The sequence below is a fragment of the Simochromis diagramma genome, unplaced genomic scaffold, assembly GCF_900408965.1.
Source record: "Simochromis diagramma unplaced genomic scaffold, fSimDia1.1 OVJJ01000159.1, whole genome shotgun sequence".
NCBI lineage: Eukaryota > Metazoa > Chordata > Actinopteri > Cichliformes > Cichlidae > Simochromis > Simochromis diagramma.
Window position 1 is genome coordinate 3,545,584 of NW_024387197.1, and position 24,203 is coordinate 3,569,786.

Genomic DNA, 24,203 nt, shown 5'->3' on the forward strand with positions numbered 1-24,203 from the left:
TTTCTACATTGTACTGCACCTGTGCTCACATAGTATACCTGCAACATCTATCTGATACTTAGAACCAAATGATGACTAGAAGATGCCTATGATAATGAACAAACGCAAACGTGCTAGGATGTCAATCTATGTGTCATTGTGCCTATACATGGATGAGGAGTGCATAACTCATTGGGGCGTTTGTGTCTTGCAAAATTGTGGATTTATTAAAAAAAAAAAAGTCTGATCACAGTAGTAACCTCAGTTTTAGAAATGAAAATGTGAATGCCTGTACAGTGGAGTGGAGTGATGGAGCAATAGCGCAGCGAGGCTAAAAAATAAGACGTGGGTAATACAGAAACTGCGTGTGACGAGAAGTGCGTCAAAGTATCCCACCTGGGTCAAATATTATGTGAAAATAATCACCAGTGTTTTGTTTTTTAACTTCCTTAAGATGAGTCACCACATATATCATATGTGAGTGGTACAGTAAAGTATGTGTCGTTTGAGTACACCATATCTGTGAATGACATCCTAAATGGCTCTTTAAATACATCTGATGTGGTCGACTCCACCTGCTACTCCGTCATACACTAGGAAATATTTCACTGTAGTATTTCACCGAGGTTCTGCCACACGACTCCGAACGTCTCAGGTCTCTGCCTTCTCTTTCTGCTTCTTGCTCTTTTTGAGGAACGACGGAGGCTTGAACTTCTTTTTCTTCTTGGACGGAGACTTTGAGGGTGAGCCCTCCGGGGTGCCGCCCTGCGGTTTGGCGGGCGGGGCGGCGGGCGTGGAGGTGTCGTTGGTTGAAAGGGCCTTCATCCCTTTCTCTAATTCCTCTGTCGTCTGCTTCTCCTCCTCGCCTCCGTTCTGAATGGCCGGAGAGTCGGTCTTTGTCTCCTCTGCTCCGAGTATCGGTGAAAAACAAACAAACACAAAAGTAAATATATTCAGCAGCCAGATAAAAACCTTAAAGCTGGGTGGAGCTGCAAAGCGACATGCTGCTGCAGATGAACATGCTTGCTTAATGAGAAGTGGGTGCTCTGTGGTTGCTCTGTACTTACTAGCGAGACAAGACCAAAGCACCAGAGGTGAGCGAGTGTAGAGTGACACAGAAAAGGACAGACAGACACAGAAGGAGACAGCACAGCAGACACAACAGGTACACAAACAAATGGATGTCACTACAAAGGGCTGAAATGTGACAAATGAGGATCAAACTAGAAGTGAGTCAGACATTTTGACTTAATTAACAACACAGCTGAGTGCACCGTTATTACTGTTTTAATTCACTGAATCTGTAGCAAAATATACCTGAACCAGTTTGCTAAAGTGAAGTCAAAATGTCTTTTATGACAGAGAACTGTGACACACAGTGACGACAGCCTGTGTTACTCCTACAGACCTACACAGTGATCAATCTACAGAACGCACTGTGAACAATGTTTGTAGTCGACAACACATGACAAAATGTAAAAGAATCACAAACATGCTTCTTTTTGTTACACACAGTAAAACCTTGAAATTAATATATTTCAATTGGAAGAATGTTTCCAAATGAAACACATTACTGTCCCTCAGGGAAGGAGTGGGCACCTCTTGTAGTTTTGTGGGGGTGGTGTGGGGCTGGGCCATCTTGTGCCACTTTGAGTGACCCAAGTTTTGCCAGCAAATGTCCTTCCTGGGCTTTGGGTCTGAACAGGAACCCCTACAGTAGTGGAGACCTTCCTGCATTTGGCCACTTGGGGTTTCAGAGCTCATCTAGGTTCTCATCACCACTCTGTGTTCTGACTTTTAAACTGGTGATTCATGAGACTTTGATGGGAGTGAAAGTATCTTCACGTCATAAATCACCTCACTGCCTGTTAATGTTGATGTTTTTCTCATCCTTACTAATGCTGCACACATATTAGCTTTAAATGAAAGTGTAACAGACTACTTACTAAAAAAGGGGATTAGGGAAGGTCACACGCACACGTTCACAAATACATGTGTGAGTTTTGTTCTGTTTTTTTGTCACTGAGGTAAGTTTATTAGCTAATTTCTATTTTTCTGTCATACATATATCATTTCACTGGATGATGCTCATATTAAAGATGGCCAAGGGTTAAGATAATGAGGTTGTACTGGTTCTCAGCCAGTTATCCTCTAAACCCTCAGTGTCAGATTTCCTACTCTTGACTCTGTATGATGTAACTAAGAGCTAATATTCCTAATATGGTCATCTCAGGAACACAGCCTCACCCACCTGCTGTTTAATCTTTCTATTTGATTAGTATAAAGATGTTAAAACAGCTAAAATAGTTATTTATACAGAGAATGTATTGAGGAGGTGCACGGCCCATTTACAAGATAAAAAAGTTTATTTTGAACCGTGCAAATGGATACACAAAGCTATCTTAGTAAAGTCTTAATGAAAAATGCTGAGTTGGAACAGAGCAGAGCGCAATAGGTCGACTTTTTGATAAAGTGCCATCTGCTGGTGAACATGCAGGAACTTTATGGAACTTTCTTTTTTGGGATTAGCCCACTGACTGTCACTCTCAATATCATCTTTATAGAAAAATAAAAGACAACAATCAACAGGCAGACTTTGTGTGAATGCAGATCTGACTCAGATCTACCAAATGTGTGCTTAAAGCGCACACAGTTAGTATCTGCTGCATACGAGGAGAGGAGGAGTAGCACGGCTGTCAGTGAGTATCTGAAGCATGAGAGGATAGAAGCAGCACATCATCAGTCACACATGTAAGATCTGGAGCAAAGCTGTGAGTCAGAGAGTATGTGAGGCGAGCCAGGCAGGCAGGCAGCACTCTGCCGAGCCTCACCTGAGAGAGGAGGGTGGCTGGGAGGAGCGCCCTTTGTGGGGGACGTAGTGGGGGAAGACTCCTTATCATTTGCCACCTCCTCCTCTACTTACACAGCACGCACATAAACAAGAATAACACAAGCAGTGAGGGACAGTGAGGGGACAGCTGTGCAGAAGGTTAGTTTTTTTTTAAAGGCAAAGAGTAGTGAACACAGTTTAGACCACAGTCACAAGTGAGTTTGCTTAAAGCTGCTGTGTGTAGCATGTCGGGAGTTGCGTCAGGGATCCGGCATAAAAATCAGCCAAATGTGGAGCTGCCTGCTGTGGCGAGCCCATTGTGAATGAGGGAGCAGCCGACAGATGCTTTTAAAAAGCACCTGCAACTATTTATTTGAATTTTTAAATGTTACACACAGCATCTATGAGAAGGTTAGAATAACGTGTGAAAGTGAGCAGTAGCATAATTAGCCATTTTTGTTACACCATGTTCCCAAACATATGCAGACATTTTTTATGGCAATAGCAGTAAATGGTGCTGGGTCAGTTTAGGAAACTAAAATAATAGAAAAATGATCTTTATTAAAAGAATAACATGAAATGTATTTTACTCCTCTGTTTCTGCTAGCTTTGGTTTTTAGCTCATCTAATATTTTGCATAGGAAACATTTTTAATTTTCCTAACCAAATTCCAGCCTCTACTTTTATATGAACAGTGATGTATAATAAATAATAATGATAATAATAATAATAATAATAATGTATACTTTATTGATCCCCGTGGGGAAATTCCTCTCTGCATTTAACCCATTCACTCAGTGAAGCAGTGGGCTGCCATTGGGCAGTTGTTCCAAGTATAAATGTGAGTTTAGTTCAAAACCAAGCTAACATGCTAAACAGTTAGCTGACAGGCCGAGAACCAGCCTGTTAAGTTAGTTAACCAGCTCAAGCTAACTCTCTTCAAAAAATGGATCGTCACAAGCTACCGAGCACCCGACCTCACTTACGCTCTGGTGGTGGACCGACAGCAATTCTATGCAGATACGTTACGACATATGCTAGCCTTCCCCAAATAGTTGTTGCACTACAATGAAGACAATATTTGACGACCACCCCTCTACTCTTAATTTTTCTGTTTTGATACCTCGGTAGATATCAATAAAGATGTGGTTTGATGGACATTAGAATAGTTTTTGGGTTTTTCCAAGGGTAGCTGCATAAGCAGAGAACACCCTCATTAACTTCTGATGGAAACCAAGTCATTTAGAGCAGGTCTGAAATATGACAAAAACGCTCAGTTCAGAAAAGATATTTGACTGTTACTTATCGTTAACACTTGTGGTTAACATGGAATAAGATATTCAGCTATCACTTATAGTATGTCTGCATACTTTTGGCTCTCTGGTCTGTCACGATATTTAACTGTAATATTACTTAAGTATACACTTATTTGACAATCAGTGTTAGCTTATTAGACATGCTGTGTGTTAGAAGCTAAGCAGAGTACCATTGGTTCCTCCATCCTGCTTCCTCTGCACCTCCTTGCGGTACTCCTCCAGCTCCTGGTCCGTCAGCTCATTAAAGGGGTTTGGAGGTTCTGGCTCTGGTGGGACTTTAGGTGGACTGACAGGGGACTAATAGACAAGCAGAAGCACAAAATTACAGCTTTTACCTCAGAAGATTAACCTGTAAGAAATAAAAGTGAGTTGTAATGGAGAGAGAGAGAGACTGCAAACTACCGGAGGACTATCTTCTGTTATAACACTGGCGAGGACTTGCGACTGCGGTCCGGCTGTTTTCATGTCCTGACGATTCTGCTGTCGAATCTGAGGACAGAAAAGCCGTTCTGTGAACTGTTTTTGTTTCACGTGACAGTACACCGAAGGGAATATGGACACTGGGGAAACAGAACAAGCCAAAAGCAAAGAAGCGTTACCTTATTTCGGGTCTCGATCACCTCTTGGGGATTGGTGAACAGAGGCACAAACTGGTTTGGGTTCTCTATCTTGATGGCTGTGCTGCCAGCTTGTGTCACCTCTTCTGTCTTCAACCACTAAGGCGAAGAAAACCAACAACACAACATCATCTAATTCAGTATTCACCTGTTGTTCACATCTTGTTATTATTGTGGGGTTTTTTTTCTTTTTTTTTCTTTTTTCTGAGGCATTTTAAACCATTTTTGAAATTCTTTAAATATTTATACCCAATCTGTGACACAGTGTGTATTTTGCCACCAGAGGGCAGACTCTGCACTGTCACCGTCATAAATGAGTTGGTGGGTTTCCCCCTGCAATGCAGAAAGCAAGGATGGCGGGAGGTGCTGAGGAGGAGAGAAAACACAGATGCACAGCCAAGCTCCTCCCTCTGATGTAAGACAGCCGCTCTCCTATTGTTTTTATCTTTAAGGGACTCGTCATTTGCAGCTCTGCTTAATCCTTCCCTTGAGGTATCTGGAAACACAAACAGCGGCTCCACTGTCTACATCCGCCTCCATATGAATCACAGGAAAATGCTCAGCTTGCCTTGTGTAATGCAAATAAGATGTATAGCAGAAAAGATGGGGAGTTGCATTATTCTGTTCCTGTGTCCACCTCTGCTTTGAACCATCTCACATGCTCTGCCCTCTAACAGGCTTTACTGTTGCTTAAAGGGAATCACTGAGCATTACAGCAGGGTAAGGCTGCTAGCCTCTGATTGGATAAGTAAATAGATCTGTGTCACTGTGCTGAGGTGAAGCCTCGAGGGGACACCCAAGACTTATATCCAGTAAATATTATTTCTCATCTCTCTACATCCAGGGCTCTGAAATCAGTTTCTATCCTCCACAGTATTTCGAACGCACCGGCTGCAAGTTATAGGACATGTCGTATTGCACAGTTAGTGGGAAAGACGATTGTTTTAAAGACAATCGCAGTAACTTAAAACGAGCCTCACAGTGGTGCGCTGGTGTCCCGGGCTGGCTTGCTCCTGGCTGACTTTCTGGTACGTGTTGGGGGTGTTGAGCCATCGGGTCCTCTCCTGCTGCTGGCGCTGGGCAAAAGGATGCTGCCTCAGCGCTGGGTGGACGCCATCGTCATCAAACTGGTGGAAGGCCGTGACGGTCGCCGGTACCTCCACCTCCCTCCGTGTTCGCGTTCGCTCTAGAAGTACAGGGAAGCGGTAGGCATAGCCAGTGCGGTAGCCCTGAAAAAATAACATGAGGAAGAAGTTCAAAGGTGCAGAAGGGACTGAATACTAGTGGAAATGTCACGTTTTAGTCTTCTATCTTTAAGAAACTTGGGCACATCCTTGCATACATGCACGTAGATCGTTCATATATTTTTTTTCTGCTCTGTACAAGTCAGACAGTCTAATATACAGTAAAACCCACAAAACATGCGTGCAGAATTTTACATGTACAGCTAATTCTGATGTTCAATAAAAAATATCAGTGAGCTGATTGTGAAACACGTGTCTGTTCAGGGTGATTCTTGTTTACCAGATTATCCAGAGTTCTCATGAGGGCTTCAAACTCATGCTCCCCAACGCGGCTCTTATGCAGAGGTCCGAAGGTGGACCCAGCCCAGCCGACCGTGCCGGCTGGAGTGGGTTTGTGGATGGTACGGTCCAGCATAATCAGGTTCTGTTCTCCGCCAGCACAACACAACGCCGACACCTGACAATAAAAAGTCGAAGACAAAAGTGCAATTTCTATGTTTCTAGCATAGGTCTGCTCTGCACACATGCACACACATCCCAGCAACTTCAGTGGTTGAAAAGGAAGCAAATTCAAAGTTCCAGGAACTGCAGTTCCTGCAGCGGCCACTTGAGGCTAAAAGCATCTCAATAACTCCCAAACTGCACGGCTGCTTTGATTGACTGTCTTAAAAAGCTTTTTTTCACCCAGAAAAATAAACTGTGGTATTTGTGCCACTGCTGAAATGCTGCAGAGACTTAAACCATGCATTATGCTCTGTAGCTGTGCTGAGCAACGCACCGGTGATCGAAGCATGCACTTCAGGAGTCCCTGTTGGCTCTTTGACGGCTGGGTGCTATGACAACTGCCTGCACAGCCAACAGAAATAGACATCCAGTAGGCAATGGAGGCAAAAGCAGAGGCCAAAATCAGGACCATCGGTAGCGCTTGTTGTAGGTAAATGTAAGTTAAGTTTGTTTTGTGTTCCTCACAATAACTCCACAGATATATTAAGGGTGGCTACACCCTGAATTTTATATATGATCTATGATTTAGATTTAATCAAGCTCAGCAGTGTTTTACAAAAACCCTGACTGAACACCTTACAGTCACATATCTGCTTCCCTTCAGGCTTCACTGCTGCTCCTGTAGGATTACTGCAGAATTGCTTTGGCACGTGCTAACATACCTGTAGTGTTTTATACTGCAGTGCAGAGCTACTGGCTGAAATACGTGATACTTCATTTTCCCACTCACATAGCCACACACTCCATCTCCAGTGCGTCAGCTGTTTGTCAGTACTGTGTGCTTGTGTGTGTGTTACCTGGATCTGGCAGGCAGCCTGGATGTGGTAGATGGTGTAGAAGGCCTCCTCCACAGACTCCCCCAGAGCCACTATGCCATGATTCCTCAGCACCAGAACCTGAAAGGTATCATAAAATAGAAATATTACCACAAGAATGAAATCATCTCAGCTGGGAGACAGGCTGCAGCTCCAGTAATTAATCCAGCGCACGACCACATCACCCTACGTCTTCTCTCCACTCACTCTGAAACCCATGTGGGAGGCACAAGGGCAGCAGCTGCTGAACTGAGCAAAGATATGTGGGTCTTACTGTCAGTGTTGACTCTTTTAGTCTGCTCACCTTACAGGTAGGTCCTAAGCTCTTCTGTAACTCCACTCGGTCCTCCTCCTCTTCCATAACTCCATTGTAGTCATAGTAGGCTACGTCCCCAACCAGCAGTGCCTCATGGGACAGTGGCAAAAGGCCAGACTTCATAGCTGAAACCTAGAGATAGACTCAAGTCACAATGTGCTAAAAAAAACTTCTTATTTTAGGGAATAAACAGAGTAAAATTCAGTTGTTTTGTGTCTGCATGTGTCCTCTAAAGCTGCCTCACTGCTGCTGTAGCCGGTGTGTGGAGATGAAACAGACAGCGAACATCTGGCCTGGCCGAGTAGATGGCAGAGTGCAGGCTGAACTTTTCAGTGTCCACTCCCAGGTTGGTGCTCCCCTTCTCCACCACTTCGCCCAGGATATTCACCTTTACCTGTAAAAGTGCACAGCGCCATCACAGGGTCACATTTAGCAGTAAGGCTTCCTGTTAAGATATTTCTATAACGTGGAATTCATATAGAGCAAAAATATAACACAAGTTGCATATGTAACAAATGTAGCTGTAGGGGAATGAATGATGTGCACTTTTTACTTTTATACCTTTGCTCATGAGTGATGGTTCTGTTCTTCAGTTAGTGTGTGTTGGTAGCAACTTCAATAAGTCAGAACTTAAATCAAGGCTGCGGTGATAACAATGATTAGTGGAGGAGGAGGAGGAAGAGTTATTTTCTTGTGCCTGTAGCAGCAAATGAGTCATGACTGAGCCACAGCTTCGTCTGCAGGCTCAGGCTGCTGAGGCAGAGGGCTCTCCACAGTTAGCCAACAGCCTTTTTTTTCACAAGGCACAACTTTTCGTGGCCAGACCCTAAAACTCACTTTCCCCTTCAAGCAAGTGATGCATAAATCGTTTTAACTTGTACTTATACTGTACTTATTTATATATCTGTTTATAATCTAATAATTGTATTTTAAAAATGTGAGATTTGGTCAGATGTCAGATCAAAAATGCTGACCGAATGTTTTAAGTGGCAGATGAGAACAACAGGAAAGAGCAGATAAAACAAAACAGGAAGTTGTTGTTTGTTCAGTTTCATTGAAAGCACTGGCTTCACATACAATGTAATTGTGCCTGTTTGTTTAACATGAAGACTCTTATATTAGTTCTGAGGGTAAAAATGATAATGAAGTTAAATGAGAGGTTGCAGTGCTCTTATTTTGCTCAGTTAGATTTCTGATTGACTGTCGTAAAGGGCAGCCAACATGACATTTACAGCCATGTAGGCTTGTAGCACAATATCTTACATCTCCTAGATTTCTGGGATGCCCATATTATTATCACCATATTGTTCTATGGCATGTAAACATTGAGACATGAGATTTACTGGAAATCGACAGGCACTTTGACTTTGATGTATGCTTTTTCATTAATAATATTTCAGTCATTAATCTCAGTGTAATTTTAAAGAATAAATGATCAAGGAAATCAGTTGGACATCCACTGTAGCACTCATTAATTATATAACAAATGAAGTACAATCAAAAGTAGCATTGTATCAGTAACAATGGAGCCAGAAGAACCCAGTCACATGTGTTGCTGCTGACTCACCAAACTGGATCCAGTCACCTCACTATAGGCCAGTCCATCTGGAAGCACAAGGAAGTGTTCCTGTTCTTTACTCACACGCAGCTGTCAGTGAGAGAGAGCGGAAAAAAAACTTACACTACTGTCTTTTATACACAGACTGCATATAAAAGATGGACATAACCTGCTTTCTTTCTAATGGCCACCAGGGGGTGACACCTGGTTGCAAAAACACTTTGGGCTTTAAAGGGAACCCCGGCTATTAAGACATGTTTGCGCTAAAATATGTACGATAACATATGTGGTATTAAAATACGCCAAATGTTTTCCTTTTAAGCACATTTTATATCAAACCGATTTACCAGTAGGCTGCCATAGTTATTTACTTCTCAATGCACTCTGGGTAGTGATGTCACACAGTTGCACCGCATCGAGCTCACAGTTAGCAGCGCAATGGAAATGGCTTCTGTTCAACCTTTCCAGGTTGAACCAGAGCAATCCGAGAGAAAGAATGAGAATAGTCAACCAGCACTTAGTTTAGATGAAGATGAAAACAATCCATCACACGAAGACGCGAGAGTGAGGGAAAACTACTGGTGTCTATGCGGCTACTGCTTGCCAATGTCGTGCCAAATTATGTATCCCCGACAGAATTTGTTTCCCCTGCGTTGGGACCTTGGTACAACAACGGATGGGATTATTTAAATAAACCAATGACATTTTGACTGATCATTATTTGTATCCTTCTGTAACTGTACAGAACTGTACTGAGCTAAAACCTCCAAAACTTCAGGAGCAATAAGTCTTTGGACAGGGGGAACAAACTGTGGTACAATCAGCCTGATATTATTTGTATCCCACTGTAACTTTACTGTATAAAGAGCTAACATCTCCAAAATGTCAGGAGTAGTTAGTAATTATAAGAAGTGTTTATGAACTAAAAATCACGAACGTGGGATACTGTTAGTCCATGATTTTGAAAGCCCAGTGTATGCTCGCGACGCAGGGGAAACAAATTCTGTCGGGGATACCTAGTTTGGCAAGACGGCTTCAAAGGTTTGGTGCACTGGTGTTGCATGGAGAATCTGTAAAAATAATGATATTGTAATTTCACTTTATAATAAAAATTAGAATTCTATTAATGTTTTCATCATGCGGTTATGCGATACCATGGATAGAACTGAGCTCTTTACAACAAACGCTCTCAGTCGCCGCTGCCATTGGCAAGCAGTAGCCGCATAGACACCAGTAGTTTTCCCTCACTCTCGCGTCTTCGTGTGATGGATTGTTTTCATCTTCATCTAAACTAAGTGCTGGTTGACTATTTTCATTCTCTCTCTCGGTTTGCTCTGGTTCAAACTGGAAAGGTTGAACAGAAGCCATTTCCAGTGCGCTGCTAACTGTGAACTCAACTGTGTGACATCACTACCCAGAGTGCATTGAGAAGTAAATAACAATGGCGGCCTACTGGTAAATCAGTTTGATATAAAATGTGCTTAAAAGGAAAACATTTGGCGTATTTTAATACCACATATATGTTATTGAAAGCACAGTACATATTTTAGCGCAAACATGTGTTAATAGCCGGGGTTTCCTTTAAAGAAAATAGCCCTCAGCTCCTTTGTTCTCTGACTTCAGTAAAAACTTTACTTCTGAGGTTGTGGTTTGAACCGTTAGCTTCTTTTAGAATACAACTTTATTGTAATGATTTTAATTAACTTTATTTTGTCTGCAGTACAATAAGGTGACTTAAGGGTAAGCTTTACGATTTGTCCCTCAGATTCTCACCCCGGTCCACCAATCTTTCATCAGGTCCACTAAGATGACGATAACAAAAGTACTCAGGTGTAGGTTTCATTAACAAGATTCATTAAGAAGTAGGTGGCCATCTTTTGAATACAGTCTATGATTTTATTGACACATCAAAAATCAAGAAAATGCAGCACAGAAAGACAGATTTATATCATCTCACTCACACATATAGCAGGTAAATTCCAGTTCCCTTGATCCTCTTTCTACTCCGTGTGTTTATCCTGCAAGTTCATATGGCCCATCTCCTTCATTTTACTTGCACTTAATCACACAGATAATATCCTCTACAGATAATTGCTTTTCCTTTATTCTAAGTCATACCATGGATTAATACTGCTGTCAAATCACTCAGCGACTTATGAGAAGCACATCTACAACCTAATCTCTTAATCAGCCTGTTCAACTTACCGGAAGGCAGTGTATAAGTATGTTTCACATGCTTCCATTAATGCTTCTTAAAAGAAATAAGGCTAAAGTGAGGAATGTAATGTGAGAAGGCAGCAGAACTGACTGTGAGACAGGTGCGGCCGATCTGGGCCCAGCCAAAGAGGTCGAACAGGCGATGTGTGCTGGCCAGCTTGCAGCGCATCAACCTCTCCCCCTTCACCATGCTGCCAGGCTCCCAGCCATGCAGGTCATTGATGGGTGTCACCATCATCATGTCTGTGCGAGTGGGAGGAAGAGAGAAAGCAGACAGAGACAGAAAAGAGGCAGTAAAGCTCATGGTCTGCACACAAAAGACTAAGCGTTTCAATAAAACATCATCACCACATAGGTAGATAACATCTCATTTAGCTCTTTTCCTTAAAGTCAACTTATCGTGGATGCTCATATTAAACCAACCTGGGAGAAATACGCTCTTTCTTTCTAGTTCCTGTCAGTACTCGCACTGCAGCATTTTGGATCAACTAAACACTTTCCAGGGAGCTTGTAGGACAAACTGATAGTAATGAATTACAAAAGACAAGCCTAGAACAATAAATAGCACACTTAACTATTCAATAGCATACTTAGCTTTTAGTGCTAGCACTTGCTACTAGCAAATAAAAGTAGCTCAATGGAAAAGAACAATAGTCTAAATCAGTGGTCCCCAACCCCCGGGCCTCGGACCGGTACCGGTCCGTGAGTCGTTTGGTACCAGGCCGTGAGAGTTGAGGCTCAGGTGTGAAATGTATGGTTTTCAGGGTTTTTATCAGTTTTCAGCGTTATTTTGTTATCGTTTTTATCGTTTTTATCATTAACTCGGTTTTCCTGGGTCTTTTCACGTGTGTTATGAATAAATCTTCTTTTTTTCGGTACCGGTACTAGTTTTATTTTGTTGTATTTATCCGCGACACCTTAAAGGCCGGTCCGTGAAAATATTGTCGGGCATAAACCGGTCCGTGGCGCCAAAAAGGTTGGGGACCGCTGGTCTAAATGTAACAGTAACCTTACACCTTTGACTCTGGAAAAGTTCTTCATGAAGTATGACTAGTAAAAAGAAACTCCTGCAGTCTCATTAAAATGTTAGCAGCAAACAGATCATGGATCTGCCTTCTTTTACCAGCAAATTTACAATTCACGGGCAAAATCAGTACTGTAACTCTTCGTCGTGCTCCTTAAGGCACGCGGAAAGATCCTCCTGAGAAAGGCAACCGCCATCAAGAACGTAGCCGCCTCATAGGATGTTCATCAGTGACCTGACCTGCTTCCCACAAGGCGTTCTATTTCCACCTCGTTCCCAGATCAGTGAACATGATGTGAAAGGAATGTGATTCAGCAGACCAGGCCACCTTCTTCCACTGTTCTCTTCTAATGTTCACCTTCCCACATCAGATGCTTTTAAGCCTGGACATGGGAAGGTATGAGCAGGGATTACTCTGTTGACACCTTTCTATCATAGCTACCATTAAGGTTTTCACTCTCCACATGCATCACTGAACCTTGGCCACCGCAGGAGTCTTTCCTTGCCCTTCCTTGGACTCCTTTTGGTAGGTACTATTCACTGTATACGCTACAAGAACAGCCTAACCACTCAGGTCTTACTGTAACGAGACAATCCGTATCAGACACTTCACACGGAAAAGTTTTAATGTTGTCTGTTTATGTACATAAAGCTAGGATGAATAAATATTTACTAAAAGATGTGGAACACATACTTGAGGGGGAGACGGGCAGGGAAGCCGGAGAGCCATGTGAGGCCATGAAATCAGCCAGCTGCCTCAGTGCCCATAGATTGGATGAGCTGCCACCCTTCTTCATCTGTTCCTGGATCAGCACATCCAGCTCCTCTCTAAATGACTGCAGAAACACAGATAATAAATGACTATATTATCAAAGACATATACACAGATCATGCCTTAAAAATCTTTTCAGCTTCATAAAAATGTTTATTTGAACTTCCTTTTGTACAGTTTGAACATTTGAATACTGGATTGACTCCTTTTGACCACCAGGTACCGGAACAGCTTCTTCCCCACAGCTGTCAGACTCCTGAACTCTGCCTCCTGACATCTGACCCACGTTAACACATGGACTGAACATACACACACCCACAATGGACAACTGTACCCTCAAACACACAATAATAACATGGACTGAACCACCACTCACAACCACTAGCACTTTATATAGCCTCTGTAGGAATTATATCTCACTTATCTTAACTGCACTACTGTATAGCTCTGTGTAAATAATCATTCTGTACATTCGATAATTTTTAACCCTACAACTGTTTACAACTTGCATAGTTCCCATTTCTGTATAGCTGTATATCTCAGATTCTGTAAAGTTATTTATTTCATATTCTGTATAGTTTTTCATATTTATATCCTGTTCATATCCTGTACATAGCTTGTACTCACTACAGCCTGTACATACTTATAGTTATAGAATATTCACAACATACTTCATACCGTGTACATTATAACATACCATAATAGACCCATTTCTGTAATATACTCACATATCTATATTATTGCTAATATATATTGTAATATATCTATATCACTAAAGCACTTCTGGATGGATGCAAACTGCATTTCGTTGCCCTGTACCTGTGCATGTGCAATGACAATAAAGTTGAATTCTATTCTATTCTATTCTATTTTTCCCCACAAGCTAAAACTCACTGCAAGTGTTTGAAAAAGCGTCTAACTGCAACAATTTCACAGGAGCTTTAAGCACAATCACAACTTTATAAACACTTGTCCGTTACATGGGTGAGGGTGAGTGAAAATATTTAATGAGTCACCCTCATTGCATCCGTCCTTGTAATTCATAGTCACTCTCACTCCATATGCAGAAGCACACACAATCACTCAGCATGGAGGTCCAGCACTGGCTGTAACCGGAGCTGTCACATGGCATTTGAGACCAGATTTATTCATCTGTGAGGAGATAATCACATCCAGAGAGGAGAGAGAGGGCAAGAGAGGCTGAGGGAAAAGAAAAAGAATAAATCAGACGTGAGCAGACGTCTTACTGGACTCTGAAGGAGGCTGGAGATGCGTTTCTTATGCTGTGGCCCGATGCTGGGGGTGGAGTGCTGGGGAGACTGGAGGCCCTCGGAGACTCCATCACTGGGACTGCGCTGCACCGGGGTGCCCTTTGGGGTGGGAGACTTGCTCATCTTTTACTATTTTGCAGTGGGCGTCTTACAACCAGGGGTGGATCTGCAAAGAAAAAAATGCAGTTAATTACAAAAACTGTAAATTGTAAATCGCAGTGGCCTTTTTAAGTGCTTACAAACCGTCAGGTAACACTGATCATTGAGATGTAAATGTTTCTGCCGATTTACAAACTGTGAATGTCACCAGCTCTAGTGCACCACATGGGGTGTGGTGTAGTGTAGTGGTCTGCAAAATAATCTGATGTAAATGATAGTCCTATTAAATTTTACTCGTATAGCATCAAATCACAACAACAGTCACATCAAGCTGCTTTATATTCTAAGGTAAAGACCCTAACAATTAAACGACCGCCTATGAGTGAGCACTTTGCACCAGTGGGAAGGAACCTCCAGCAGAAGCAGGCTGAGGGAGGGGCAGCTGCTGTGACCAGTTGGGTGTGACGACAGGATGACTGTATAGTAATGCTTCACATCTGTATACTGTGTACGGATGTGAAGCATTTATGGGGAATAAAAAACTAGCATATCTTGGAGCCACAAACTGTGTTGTTGTTGTGATACATCAGTTAATTTGAGAAATCTCCATATGTCTGTTCCCTCACCTACCAATTCTTCGCACCTGCTTATCCAGTTGTATTGCAGTGAACCTATTACCCAGGTCTGTGGCAATACAGAAGGTAGACTCTCAGTTACCAGCAGAGAGCATCTGTTGTCAGAGGGGGGGGCAGTGTCAAAAAAATGTGGGCTATTCTTGCTCCAGTAGCAGAGAAGTGCAAAGTTATAACATACTGGAACATTTAATTGATGCACAGCATCATCAACATGCAGGCAGGATTTGGGATGACTGCATGGCAGCATGTTTGCACTGACTGAAAACGTGTTTTTGTAGACTCTCTAGAGTTTGAAAAGGTTCGGTTGATTAGTTCTCATATTTTGGTAAAAACTGTTTTCCCTGGTCCACTCTGTGTGGAGGAGACAAGCACACACACAAGTTTTACCAGCACAAGTTAGTGTGAAACCATCGCCCCAAATTGTGTCTGTTTCCAACACAATAACTTAGTGATTGTGGTCTCAGTTCATTAATTTCCTGTTTTATTTTGAAATTACTCACCTAAGCTAAGTCTACATGATGCCTTTGCTTTTTTCTCACCAATTTTCAGCCACACCTCTCTCCCATCAGCTTATGACACGCCCAGGATGTATACATCCTCCCTTCGATCCCTCACAGAATGTCTCAGCATTTTGTCACGCTTTCTGGCATGTTGGGATTTTGGGTTGTTTTTTTGGATTCTCCCTCTTGCCTCCATCTTTGTCAGTTGTTCTCTACCTGTGCTTGACCCAAGCATTGCACATTAAAAACTGACATAGCTGAGTCCACTGTTTGGCTCAGCAGTTACAGATTGTCTGCACATGATGTGTATAGTAGACCTTTGTAAATTGTAGCCACAAAAACAAAACAAAAGAACTGGTTTGCTCTCTTCTCTCACTCCAAAATGCAGCATGACTCTGCTTATTAGCAGAGAGCGACAAATATAGGATTTTTAAGACCAATACCAATATTTAATAATAATAACACTGGTTGATATTTTTATCGATGCTGATACCAACAGACCGTGTGTGGAGAGTATGGGGAAATCTGTGAGTCAGCCATATATCATCAACAGATGTTAGGGCTAAAATCTGTGAAAGGATCGCCTCCCCTGTGAATCTGCTGTAAATAATGACACAAGGTAGCACAACAGTTCATACAAAAAATATTTAAACTTAAAATCAGTGTTTGTTTTCTTTTCCTCTTTTTAAAAAAAAAAAAAAAAATTACGTGTAATTAAGTGTGCAGTCTGAGAAAGACCACTGAGCATCCAGACGTTCCATCCAGGTGTGGCAGGGTAGGTATGCTTGCAAAAGTCACATACACGTCCCCAGACATTCAAACTAAGCCCAGATGTATTCAGAGTTTGCGCTCTTAAGCTTATGTAAACCATTTTCAATTTAATTTTTAATGATATGTAGGGAAAAGGAGCATTTGACAACATAATATTCACTTTCTGTTCACACCCAGCAGGAAGAACGGACAGTCCAATCAGGATGTGCAGATGTGATTTAAAAAGTAAAGTAGGAGAATAAAAAATAGTTACAATACACTCCAAGAAGTATATGAAAATAAGTTTAATAACCTATTCTTAATATTCTGCCCATATCATTCTAAAGCAGCAGCCATAATCCTTTTCAGCTTAAAAAGACACCCCTATCACAGCTTAGCCAAGGAAGTGTAAGTAAATATGCAAATGAGAGGAAAAACTTTTAAAGCTTAAGCACGCAGGAGCTCTGCTCACACCAGCCCAGAGAGACACTCTGAAGAGATCAAGCAAACGCGATCGAACATTAAAGTACAATTGTGTCTTCATTCAGCACGCTCATTTAAGTACAATTCAATTCAGCTCTAAATACCTCTGTGTTTTTCAGCATCCTGCTTCACAGCAGATAAATAAACAACGAGCCGGCCTGCGCATTAAGCCTCGGCGTCCTTGCACGTTCAAATGGGAGCATTAAGATGAAAAACCTACCCTCGCATTAAGGATGCCGTATTCCTCGGGGCCCTGGACGGTGGAAATGCAGAGCTATAGAAAATGCAGCATTAGCAGTAAGAGCTCACATGCAGAACCACTAAGAGGAAGTTAGCATGCGATATGGCTCGGTAATTGGAGAAAGAGTAAAAGAGTTACCGTAAGGATCTTCAGAAAAGAGCTGGCCACTCCCTCACTCAAACACACTCTGCTGCAGGGAGCAGATAAGGTCCCGCACACACCACACCCTCCCTCCAATGCTACCACTCACTAACTGTCTTCATTACTTACTTACTCGATTAGGTGCATTACTGCAATGCCACTGTTTGTGTAACCTCAGCTGAGATGCACTCTCATCCTCTGAAGGTACGAGAGAAAGTGGCAGCAGACACATGTGCATTACTGCACCTCGCTGCAGCAGATGACTAAACCTTTAATGGAGTTTCTGAATAAACTGTGCACTTATCCCAACATCAGCTGTGCAAAAACATCAGCCAGTCCCTGAAGAATTAAGCCCCTCCCCCAAACACACACACACACACACACACACACTGTGTTATATTATATGCAAGCTACACTGCTGCTTTAAATCTACATCTATTCACATAGATGGGTTTGTTTTAATGCTTTTGGCGCTCGTGTTTCACCAACAGCAGCAGCTCTCTCTTTTCCCTACCAGAGCATGGTGTGTGTGTTTCTCTGTCTCAGGGGGCAGAGGGGGCCCAGCTGCTGACAGGCACCAGACAGAAAGCTGCTCTCTCCAGGGAGCATCCTAATGACTAAAAGGGAGACATGGACTTCTGGCTGCTGGCCTTCCATCACTGCCTCCACCCCCTATCATTACTCTCCCTGTGATGGCTGAACATGCTGCATCATCACCTCACTTTTGTTTCACGAAAGCTCAAGATGACTTCCTGAGTTCTACAGCTGAATCAGTACTTTCTAACCAAACAGTGAAATCAGACAGGAAACGATCATTTTTAAGTGAATCTCGTTCTGCTTTTTTAAGGATTTTTTCTTCAATGTTTATCCTTAAAATCAAACCCCGGAAACTAAACACGCATTTCTCTTTTAAAGACACGGAGCTTGTAGTGCATTATTTTCCACATTTGAGGGTTAGATTTGCAGCAGACAAAGCTATCATCGAGTGGTTTTAAGTCATTGTGTCTGAGCATTCACATCCAGCAGCGCAGAGGCAGAGAGCACTGACTCAACATTTTGCATTGCTGGATCCATTTTCTTTGGCTTCCCTTCCATTTAGTTCATTTCATACCTTTTTAGCAAATCCAAACCAGCATTCCTTCAATAAATCATAACAGATTTTGGTGGTGAAACTGAATAATTGTGGTCAGTCACTGAGTTTTAATGTCCTCCATCACAATTTGCATTTACAGTGCTGTGAAAAAGTACTTGCCCTGTTGCTGAGTTCTTAGGTTTTGCATATTTATCACATTTATATCTTTCAAATCATTAAAGCAATTTTGTAATTACATAAACACAAGTGAATGCAAAATCCACTTTTTAAATGATTTCATTTATTTAGGGATAAAAGCTATCCAAACCTAACTGTCTGTGTGAAAAAGCAATTGCCCCCTAACCCTAATAACTGGTTGTATCATTCTTGGAACTGTTATCAAGCGTTTGTGATAACTAATAATGAGTCTTTCACATCACTGTGGAGGAAGTCTTGCCCACTCTTCTTTGCAGGATTCTTGTAATTCAGCCACATTGGAGGATTTCCAAGCACAAGTGGCTGATTTAAGGTCATACCAAAGCATAGCAATCTGATTTGAGTAGGCATAAAACGCCTTATGAATAATTTTAATTTAAAGAAACCATATATGACCATTTAACTTTTGTGCATTTAGCTCTTCATCTCCACCACTCACTTCTCTTTCACCACCTCATCCTCCACAACTCAAGCCTCATCTCCTAACCTGGAGTCAGGGCTCCAACACATAAAAATATGCATAAACATGTTTATTTTTTCCTAATATTGTTGCAGTTATTGTCAGCCGTGTGGACATGCAACTCTCCTGTCTCTGGACAGCTGGCCACTAAGTTTTTAAATCCATCAACGTTAGTACCACCTCAGAAGACGGTTTCACTAATGCTGGCTAACAGCAGCTAACAGAAGCTAACAGCAGCAAAACAGCAGCACTTACTGACAGAAAAGTTGAGCATGTCCTCAACAAAAAAAAAGCATGTCCTCAACAACTCACCTCAGTATCACTGCCATCAGACACAGCTGAGCTTCATCGACTCATCGATTTGTACTCCTGTCACAAGGTTTTACAGCCTCCTCTGTAGTAAATAGAGGTGGAGGCATATTGGCAGCTGAGGTAAACAGCGGACTACTACAGATGCACTTCAGATGGATTTGAGGTAACTCAGGGATAAAAGCCTGAGATCAAACAAAATGTTTAATTGACACCTGTCCATACTTTAGTCCTGATTTGCTGCTAAGTGTTAATATTATTGACGTATGTTAAAATATATTGTGCACATAATTTTTGTATACACAAACACACACACAAAAAATATTGGTAAAAAGACACCAGCTGGACTGGGTAAAAAACAAATAAACAGAGTTTAGTTGACTCCAATTTGCTAACATGTAGCAGTGAGATTTTACACTTTAGATTGGACACATTAATATTAAACATTTGACACAAGAGTGTCTTGTAGAAATGCAGTGTGCAGTAAATAAAAGTGCATTTATGCAAGATTGATGTAGAGGTATAATAAGTTTTGCAAATTCTCTGTAGGACAGTTATGTCTCTGCAGCCTCTAATGGGAAATTTGGCTCCAACTTGACAAAACATCAACACAGAAAGCATTTCAGCACATGAGACCAGCAGCTGAAGACACACACAAGAAATGGAGTGAACTACGTTAATTACAGTATTACTGAATCCTGCAGTTATTGAATATTCCTTGTGTGATAATGCACGGATGATAATGCATGAATTAAAAAATTCAGCATATGCTAATTGAGTCTAAGAATAAAAAGTATGGAGCTGGACATGAGCACAATATGCTCTTTAAGTTGTTTCAATTTAAATTCAAACAACAAAATTCCCACTTGCCAGTATCGTATAAAATAAAGCTCCAGTTTTGGTGATTAACAGTTTTTTTGTTTTGTTTTTTCAATTACAACCACCACCAAACTGCTCTTTTAAATACATACTGTCAACAAATTATTGAATTAAAGAGGATGAACACAAGTTACAGGCTGAAAAGGTGTCTGAAGTTCATTGCACCTACCCTTTTTACATAGCATATGCTAAGTAGCTATCCCTCTGCATCTGGAGTTCAAGAACAAATAACTACACAAAACACACAAAAAAACCCAAACATTTTTAAATAAAAAATAATCATGCTTTTGAACATTTTTCTAACTTACATAGTGAATTACATCATCATAATTCCTCATCACAACTATTTCACATCTATTTCGTTCTATTTGTCCTGACCACTGCTTTATTAAAGAAAAGGAAAAACTATTTATCTTTCCAAATTCAAAAAATCTTCACATACAGCTTACAATACAGTTAAATTTTAAGGTGCTTTGGTTCATTATAACCACAACAGTGTCTTACTCGATAGATGGATAAATGATAAACAAAATCCCCCAATAAATGCTATGATTTCTCTTGAACAGGGTACAGTGTGCAAACCATTGCTTTTACAGCTATTTCTTTTTTCAGTATCGCTGAAGTCTGACTACTGTGTTACCCCACAGTCACGGCCTGCCATTGTGCTGGGGGAGATTAAAAAAAAGGGGGGGGGGGGGGGAACCCAGATGTGTCACATGGCGGGGAGGGGGGAGATGCGTACAGGCCAATTGATCCAGAGCAGTGCATGCAGAACACAGGATTGTAAACGTCAACGTTAACGTACAAAACTGTTTTCCGAGTTTTTCCCTTCTTTAGCATCCTCCTTTCTTCCGCCTGCAAACCGCGTGCGCTCTGCATGGCTGCCTAGCAACATTCGCAAGCACTGCAGCATCAGCACCAGCAGCGCGGAGGTTCCGGTAATGGCCTCCTGCAAAAAGGCAGAGACCAGCGACGGTAGCACAACACTACACCACCCCCCTCGGTGAGCCAAACCAGCAAAGGCACATTTAAACCCAACTACAGTCCAAATAAAGGCCGAGCACAGCTAGCGAGCGAAATACAGCGCAGGGAAAGCAACGACAAGCAGACGCGGTGTGGCTAAAGTAGCAGAGAGGCGCTGCCATTACAGGCTCTGTTAACAGACAGCCTCACACCCACCGAGCCTGGCTGCGGAGATCATTTACAGGAGGGGATAATGTGCGTGAAAGCTGCATGCGGCGTGGGCCTCTTAATTTCATTGTGCAAAAACAGAGTTGGACGCGCAACACCAGCAGCTTAAACATGAAGTAGTTCAGGCAGGCATCGTCAGAGAAATGCGCACACAACGCTCATGCACGCGTCAGGGAGGACCCCGCACTACACCCAGCCTTTTCTCCGTGGATAACTACACGTAAATATCAGCAGTGTGGGCTACTCACCTCAGCGCATCCTCGGGAGCGTGTCTGCTGAGTGGGTGCGGCACACCCACAGCCTGAAGACGTCCTCAGAGTGAAGGAGTTAATTGCAACAAATCTGTGTGCACTGGCTCCTTTGTCAGAGTGTTTCAGGGCCTCAGCTGATACCAAGTCAACCGACCCTGCTGTGTTGTTTTTTTTTTCATCGCTCAGTGAGCCAGGACCAGCCCACTGCCACGCCTGTCCACAGTCTAGCACCCCAAACACTCCCAGTCAGTTCGCTACAGTGAGGATCCTGGCAGTGTGCTCGGTTATTGTGCTCGTAAAGCCTTTTGACGCACAGTCCTGGAGGATTTTATTATCGCTGTCTTTTTGTTTAGTCGTTCAGGCCCACTTCAAGTGAAGAAAATATCATACATCAAACAGGCGCCACCTTCTGTTTTTAACACAGCACAGCCCGAGAAGCAGGAATATGCAGATTGTAGGTGTTTGGAACTGAGTTTGTCAGATTGTAATTGAACTAGAAAGACAAGGTGGTGGGAAAAAAGGAGCCGCAGGTCACTTCCACTTTTATTGGACTCTGCTGGAAACCATGTAAAGACTCTGTGTTTTTACCCCACGCAGACACATCCACTCCAGCACAATCAAGCACTGCTACACGAGGTTATGCAGTTGATCCTTTGTGTTTTTTAGGAGGCTCAGCTTGAAAAAGTACTAAAACAGACCCCCGTGACGTCACTACGGGCCAACACAATATTTGCTCAACCTGCAATTTTATATAACTGATTTCTTCCCATTCAAATAAGGTTAATCAGATCACCAGAGAAGATTATGGATATAGAGGTTATGATAACACTTAATATGGCCAGGATGTGAATTCCCCTGTAACTGTGTGGAATTTTCAATAATGTGACATGGAATTATATTTAGATGCAAATACTTAAAGGCAGATACACTAAGGGAGTAACAAGTCACGGTTTTACAGGAAACAAAGAAATAATGATACTGCAGGTAATTTTAAGTCATGTGTAAGCAATGTTATGTCACGCATGAGTAATTAAAAAAGTATTGCAAAACATAATTTTACAGGGAATTATTCTGTAAGTACTTACAGGAGTACTGCGTAACTTCTTCATAATTTTATGGGTAAACAATATTTTCCAATCTTACATTATAAATACACTTTTTCAAGGAATGACTTGTTCCCCCTTTATTATTAGTGTGAACTTTAAGTGTTCATAGCTAAATATAATTATTGTAGTTTCAAATAAAATAATTGAAAACAATTCAATTTAATTACAGGGGAATTATGCATTTAGTCACAGCCCAGATGTGACAGTTACATTGTATCAGTCAAACTTTATCACCTTTTATGAAGGACCTGAGGATGGTACTGAGTAATAAATTGCCAATAAGGTTTAATAACGCTTTATGTAACAGTCAATAATATGGAGAACTCCTAATTGTGTAAACATTCCCAATTAACTTTATTTTATGTTTACCTTTTTACAAGTAGGATTTCCAGTGTTGTGGTAGGCAACTTTTTTTCTTTGAAACTTTCAGCAGCCTTGTTATCACGCCTGTTATGCAACTGCACTGCACCTATAGTTAGAAATATGCGCAGTAATGCAGGAGCAGTTGTTTTGGAGATGGCAAGACTTTACAGAAGGATGCTCTGGAAATTATCGTGCACTATGAGTGTGAAGATGGATGTTTACAAGTCAAACAATTAATCAATTAAAATCTGCAGGGTGCTGCTACAAGCCCCTCTCATCAGCAAATGTAAGAGCAGTGTGACTTTTGCATGGAAAAAAATAGAAGAGCTGGCAGCACCATGTGGGAAGCTTATATGCCAAGACCAGTCTGTCCATTTTCAGCCTCTGCTCCACCTCAGCTGGAGTCCCTCTTCTTTAAAGGGTTAAAGTCCCAAAACTCTACTTAATAGTTTATATTTATATTTCAGGCTGAAGTTGTTAAAACAAAACAAAACAGTGGAGCTATGCAAACATACTGGCCTTTAAAGGGTTAAAATCCAAAATGTAATTAAATGTAATATTTGATATTGATATTTCAGACTGAGTCATTTAAAGTGGAAAAAATATTACTGTATAACATTTTACAGCAATTTTTGCAAAGCTACCATTTTAAAAAAAAATCTGACATGACAGAAAAAATGAAAAATGCATGAAAAGCAATGTTGCCTCCAATCATTGACCCATCTTAGGACCTAATAAAAATAATAAAACACTCCTTGAAATGTAGTTTTTAGACTTTCCGCTGCTGGTATTCTTTTCCGATATAAAACAGTGGAGCTCTGTAAACACACTGACCTTTAAAGGGTTAAAATAAAACATTTTACAATGTATTTCACAGGCTGAAGTAGCTTTAAAAGACTGAGTCATTTAAAGTGGAAAAAAGTATTATATAGTAATACTTTTACAGCAGTTTTTGGGAGGGTGTCATTTTTCATCCTTAGGGTAAAAAGAGTCAGGATTTTAAGGATCATATAAAGATTAAAACAGCTCAAGCTCTTTTAGGAT

The 24,203-nt window shown here is 41.6% G+C and overlaps 1 protein-coding gene across 4 annotated transcripts; it reads right to left on the minus strand.

Annotated features, from left to right (window-relative positions):
- Positions 1-211: 211 nt before the first annotated feature.
- On the minus strand, positions 212-22,129 carry add2 (adducin 2 (beta)). 4 transcript variants are annotated; one of them, XM_040050016.1, is made up of 15 exons: positions 21,688-22,129; positions 14,440-14,629; positions 13,115-13,256; positions 11,488-11,639; positions 9,189-9,269; positions 7,866-8,015; positions 7,610-7,753; positions 7,288-7,386; positions 6,267-6,443; positions 5,723-5,971; positions 4,725-4,841; positions 4,528-4,614; positions 4,296-4,422; positions 2,811-2,894; positions 212-884 (listed from the first exon to the last, which is right to left on the minus strand). In XM_040050016.1, exons 2-15 carry the CDS (start codon positions 14,584-14,586, stop codon positions 631-633), a joined length of 2,010 nt encoding a protein of 669 aa, XP_039905950.1. In that variant the 5' UTR covers positions 14,587-14,629; positions 21,688-22,129; the 3' UTR covers positions 212-630. The 4 variants fall into 4 exon arrangements, with proteins under 4 accessions (XP_039905950.1, XP_039905953.1, XP_039905951.1 ...); XM_040050019.1 differs by lacking the exon at positions 21,688-22,129 and adding an exon at positions 19,373-19,394; XM_040050017.1 differs by lacking the exon at positions 21,688-22,129 and adding an exon at positions 17,151-17,303.
- Between the last annotated feature and the right edge of the window lie 2,074 nt (positions 22,130-24,203).

Bases quoted from the DNA above. Each gene is read 5' to 3' on its own strand.
- add2 (XM_040050016.1), bottom strand. From the start codon at position 14,586: ATGAGCAAGTCTCCCACCCCAAAGGGCACCCCGGTGCAGCGCAGTCCC. The intron at 4,842-5,722 runs GTGAGGCTCGTT...TCTTCGCCTTAG, and splicing joins CGGGACACCAGCGCACCACT to TGGTTGAAGACAGAAGAGGT. The intron at 2,895-4,295 runs GTACTCTGCTTA...CTGTGTAAGTAG, and splicing joins GCAGGATGGAGGAACCAATG to AGGAGGAGGTGGCAAATGAT.